This window comes from Asparagus officinalis, chromosome 6 (genome assembly GCF_001876935.1).
Source record: "Asparagus officinalis chromosome 6, Aspof.V1, whole genome shotgun sequence".
Lineage (NCBI taxonomy): Eukaryota > Viridiplantae > Streptophyta > Magnoliopsida > Asparagales > Asparagaceae > Asparagus > Asparagus officinalis.
The window spans coordinates 6,681,330-6,686,619 of record NC_033799.1 but is presented as its reverse complement, the minus strand read 5'-3'; the positions used below and the strand labels follow the sequence as shown (position 1 = coordinate 6,686,619).

Genomic DNA, 5,290 nt, shown 5'->3' with positions numbered 1-5,290 from the left:
AATAAACTAGACCCGAATCCGATCCCGCCGTTACCAAACAGTGCAAACACCCTCCCTCCATCGTCCAACTGTATACAATCCCTGACTTTGTCGGGCCTTTAATGGGTTATTTATGAGTCCCTCATATCTTCTACAATTACGTATCGATCCCTCAATTCTCTTAAATTGCTCATACATCTGTCAAATCCGAAGGGGTTTTGCAATTTGGTCGACCAAACACAGATGAATTTTGGAGGAAACATAAACTTATAGGGAGATTTTGGTCGTTGGTGGGCCAAACTGCAGGAAAACTTAGAATTTGAAGAACTGATGAGCAATTTCATCAGTTTCAGGGGCTAATGTGGAATTAGGGACTAAATTCCGAACAGCTCTTTTTTATTATTATTTCCTTTAACCGGCCAACGTTCCCCCCTCCTCATCTTCCCTCTCTCGTTTCTCTCTCCGCACAAAGCGCTGATATCAATCAGAGAGAGAATCGACGAGGAGGAAGACGGAGATTTTTTTTCTGAGAATCTCTCCGTCCTCTTCCTCCGATCCTCTCTTAATTCGACCGAACTCAATCTCGTCTCCTCTTTCCGTACATTTCGCGATTTCGATCGGCCAATTTCGATCCGGTACGTTCAGTTCCATCCAATCTGAACAAATTCGGCTGCATTTGGTTAATTGCGGCGCATAATGTGCAGAATTTTTTTTCAATTCTTGAAATCTTTTGAAATCTATCGCTAATTCTTTAGATTTCCCCCTTATGATTCAGTGTAGACAATCTTGGCATCAATTATGGAGATGGTATCGGCGAGAGCTTCCCCTGGCTGTGATAGCCTGTGCTTCTTTTGCCCTGCATTGAGGACCAGGTCTCGGCAGCCGATCAAGCGATACAAGAAGATGTTGGCTGAGATTTTTCCCAAAACACAGGTTTTGACGATTGCACCTTTTGTTCTCATCTCTCTCTCTCTCTCTCTCTCTATTTGGGTGTCGATCGATATTTCGATTCGTTGTGGCATGGTCGATTGTGATAGCCACTGCTTATGACAGCAAAATGGTTGCTGTTGCTGAACTGTTGCTCACTTTCTGTGATGTAATATTTCATATCATATTGCACGGAACAAATAGAATGTACGGAAACAATCTGAATTTTCTTCGTTCGAGATTGATTGTCTAACATATAGAATTAAGGATCCGCATTAATAAGGTATGAACTTGTTGGACTCAGGACATGGATATGGATATGGCACGAGCTTTTCCTAGGCTCACATAAATCTTAAATACATATTTCCTATCTTTTTTAGCACCATGGTGACGGATGAAGCAACATAAGGATTCTCCTCCGATAATTCCAAGTAAGGAGATGTTTGGCAAACGACATTTGTCAGAAAGTTTAGGAAAGTTCAAGAATATTCACTCAAGTTTTTATCGATTCCATTCTTGGCACATGGAATTTGGAAAAGAAAGGGAATGAAAACTAAAGTTTCTAGATTTTATGGCATGCCCGACCACATAAGATTAGAGGGTGGTTGTCATATGGAATTTGCAAAGGAGCTCAGGGAAGTTGGAGAACCTTCAATCAAATTATAGTAGTTAATTTACTTCTCATATGCTAAACAAAGAGTGGTGTGGAATTTGCACTTTCTTTCTTTTGATGTCGGAAAGGGTAATATTATCTCTACTTTCTTTCTCTTGTAACTAGTTTCAGAAGACAAAAACTGAAAGTTGATACAAGAATGTTTTAGGACTACTACTAGTAGCAGTGGCTATTAAATAAGAGTTTCTATGCACTTTTGTTGGCGGAAGACAAAAACATTCCCAGTCATTAAACACCTAAATGTTCTCATGGTTTCTCTTTTGAAAGCCAAGTATGTTATGTGGTCAGAGATGATGACAATTTAGTACCCTAGTTCCATTTCTTGATCCTTTCTAAATCCTTCAGTAGTCCTCCTGCTAATTATGTAGGATGTGAGATACCATCCTTTTTCAAAATTGCAAATGCTGTTTGGTTCATGGTTGATCGTGACAAGTGGGGTTAGCAAGTACTCGAGGATGAGTTATATCAGCAGAAGCAAAGGACTTGCTGAGAGTCCTTTTTGGGATTCAACTTAGGCTCTGTAAAGTTCTTTTTTGGTTTGAACCCATTGTGTTTGTTCTATTAGATTTTTTTATTTTAGTTTCTATCTTTTTTTCGTTTTCAATCTCTCAAAATGAGATCAACGTTCACCAGAATATTTCCTTGAGGTGATGCAATCTGACAGATCCAATGGTCGATTGCTTGGCTGAAATGAAAGAGAAAAAGGGGATGAGCACGTTATGATACTATTCATGTTCGGAGACGAAGAAACTATATATTCGTTTAGATATTTTAGTTCTTTCTTGGACTGTCACTTGTTTTCTTCTCATTAAGACTTGCAACTGTATCTTCATTTAGGTATTTTAGTTCTTTCTTGGAGTTTCGTTTGTTCTACTGTCCTTTGTTGCTGCTTATTGCTACAGCAGTCCTATTATCCTATATAAAGTCTGAACCTGTCATTTTGTGTATAGTACTGCAATGATGGGCAGTTTGCAGGTCTCTTCCCTTCATTCCCTTGTTATCCTTTCTGTCCTTGAATCTCTTTTCTATGCCTAATATGTTTCTTTTCTTTCTTGACACCTGGCCTCTGTGCTCTCCTTTCAATTTTGTTCTTCTTCTGCTTCTGCTTTTCTGTGTTTCTCTCTCTTTGTAATAAAATGTTGAAGCCTTAATTTGAGTGCATTCTGAACTCTCAAGTGGCTCGCGCTTGTATGTATTTCTGATATGAACTTGTTACTTGTATCGTTTGAGCACCGTGTGTGTGAATATTATCATATAATGCAATCATGGTTATTTAGTGATTTGGATTTTCCTGTCATGCAAAGGTATTATTACAAAGCAATCTTATCTAACTTGTTTTAGTTTTAGATTTAATTTGATTTGAGTTCATGACATGCAATGAATTCTGTGTTGTAATTTAGTTGTTTACTGATATTCCAACTTGATTAATAGTACCTTCATATATTAAAGTTGTTAACTAAAGTGTGATTATACTCGTCTCACAGGATGAAGCACCAAATGATAGAAAAATCAGTAAATTGTGTGAATATGCTTCTAAAAATCCACTGCGCATACCAAAGGTAAATTGCTGGTTTCCCCATTGTCTTCAGTGTTCGACTCAAGTTAAGATTACTATAAGAACATGCAAATGTAGCCTCTTTCTTCAATTCTAGGTCTCTGTTATCCAACCAGTTAGTTTCCACTTACCTGTACTGGTTGCCTCTTACTTTTGAGTTCCTTGAAAGTTGATTTGGTTTGGAAATTTCATTCACAAGCCAACATCAAGATAATTATACACAACAAAATGATTTCTTTAGTTTTAACTAAATTTATTTTTGTCATTAATAAATCAAGCTTCTTGGTTTCTTCAAAGTATTCATCTAGGTACTGTCTGGGAAAGGCATATGGGTATAGCCTATACCTGTTATTGGGTATTAGAAATTTGTACCTCTAGGTATTATGTACTTGGTGCATGAGAGAGTCATATGCTTAACTAGCATTTTGGATATTAACGACAGACTGCGTTATGTTAATTTCGAGCTAAGTACATTATATGTTTTCACCAGGTATTGTTTATATGCTAAACACAGAAGTAAGAGTCTTATTTAGGATAACGATGTGTAGTATATCAGCTTGTACCTGTTCCCATCTATGTTAGAGGAGACCTACTGGGCTTTACACGTACCTTTATAATGTTATTTTTCCAAATGGCAAGCTAATGCACTCTGTTTCCTACTGAAAAGTAACTATCGTAAGTTGTCTTACTACACATTCTTTTTTCATGCACAATATGAAAACCGCAATAATGATTCGTTTCAGCAAGTTCATACATCTGCACTCTACTGCGTAACTAACATTTTGTTTTTTTATATGAACAAACGAGTCTGTTTGCCTTCTTTCTTGAAATAATGAAGATGACTACCCATAAAAGAGATTACACTTTGGTAGAAGATTTTATTAAAAAGATTTTATTTTTATTATGTATTTCCTTATTGAGTTAGATATTTGAGGAAAGTTTAAAATTAGTCAACTTCAGTTCGGCTACAAGCGTTTGTCCTTTTAATTTTAGTCTTTATGCATTGATTTCTTTCTTATGTGTTTTGTGAATTCACATTTTAACTGATTAGACTTTTTAAAATTGAATTTTTTCTGGCAGATTACAAGTTATTTGGAGCAAAGATGCTTCAAGGAATTAAGAACTGAGAACTTCAACTCAGCAAAAGTTATCATGTGCATTTACCGTAAAATGCTAGTTTCTTGTAAGGAGCAAATGTGAGTTACTTATTGCTTGAAATTTCTTGACTGCTTGTTACTTGGTTACTTCTTAGGTCATGTAAGTGCTGCCAGATGGTTAATAGCTGAAATTTGTGTGCTCTTCCCTGATACAGATTAAGTCATTTTATCATGAATACATAGTGTTTTTTATGTCAGGAAAATGGTTGTTCAATTAGTTTTTCACATTTATGAAGAGAACATTCCGCGTTCATCTTCTTAAGTTTCATACATAAACAGAAAATCAAATAACAGACCCAAATCCTCCAATGCTAACTGTTAAATATCATAGAAATTTTCAGACAGTAAGTATTTCCTTATTTCCTACATTTATTTCAGATGTCCCCCTGTAGGCAGGACCAGAACCAAGTCGAGTTGGGTGGCATATGCCCGTAATGACCCCATAAAAAGCTTGAGATAGGTCTAGCGACGACAAAACAAGGGAGAACATGTTAACATGGTTTAGACAAGTGTAAGGATGATCATCAAGTCACCAGTTGTTAGGACTCTGAAAACATAGTTGATAGAGAGGAGCAGGGTAGACCTAAATGCATGTGGACCAAAATTGTTAAAAAAGGATTTGATGGTTATTAATGAAAAGAGTGGCATCAAGTCATCAGTTTAGGGAGGGCAAAAGCTTGGTTGATCACAAAGATAGGGTGGACCTAAGTGCATGTGGACCAACATGGTTAAAAAGGATTTGATAATTATAAATGTAATAGATGAGATGCCCACAAAGAGAGATGTAAAGGGAGCAAGTATCAGTCATCCAAGTGGGAGGAACAGAGAATGGTAAGCATTATAGGGAAAACATACAAGAATTTGGAAGCATGCAGTTAAGAAGGATATGATGGTGGTTAACTTAATGGAGGACATGACTCTTAAAAGAACTGAATGGAAGAACTGCCTTTTTTTGTTTTTTGTTTTTGTTTTTTTGTTTTTTTGTTTTTTTTTGGGGGG

At 36.5% G+C, this 5,290-nt stretch overlaps 1 protein-coding gene across 3 annotated transcripts in view; it reads left to right on the top strand.

Annotated features, from left to right (window-relative positions):
- Window positions 397-5,290, top strand: part of LOC109844168 — a 27,554-nt gene continuing 22,660 nt past the window's right edge. For 2 of the 3 annotated variants that reach the window (XR_002247887.1, XM_020413129.1), the window contains exons 1-4: window positions 397-614; window positions 755-912; window positions 3,064-3,138; window positions 4,215-4,330. Coding sequence is in view for 2 of the 3 variants with exons in the window: in XM_020413129.1 (XP_020268718.1) it covers window positions 778-912; window positions 3,064-3,138; window positions 4,215-4,330 (326 nt within the window). In the remaining variant the exon portion in view is untranslated. The remainder of the gene's footprint in view (window positions 615-754; window positions 913-3,063; window positions 3,139-4,214; window positions 4,331-5,290) is intronic. The other variant, XM_020413130.1, reaches the window with a different exon arrangement.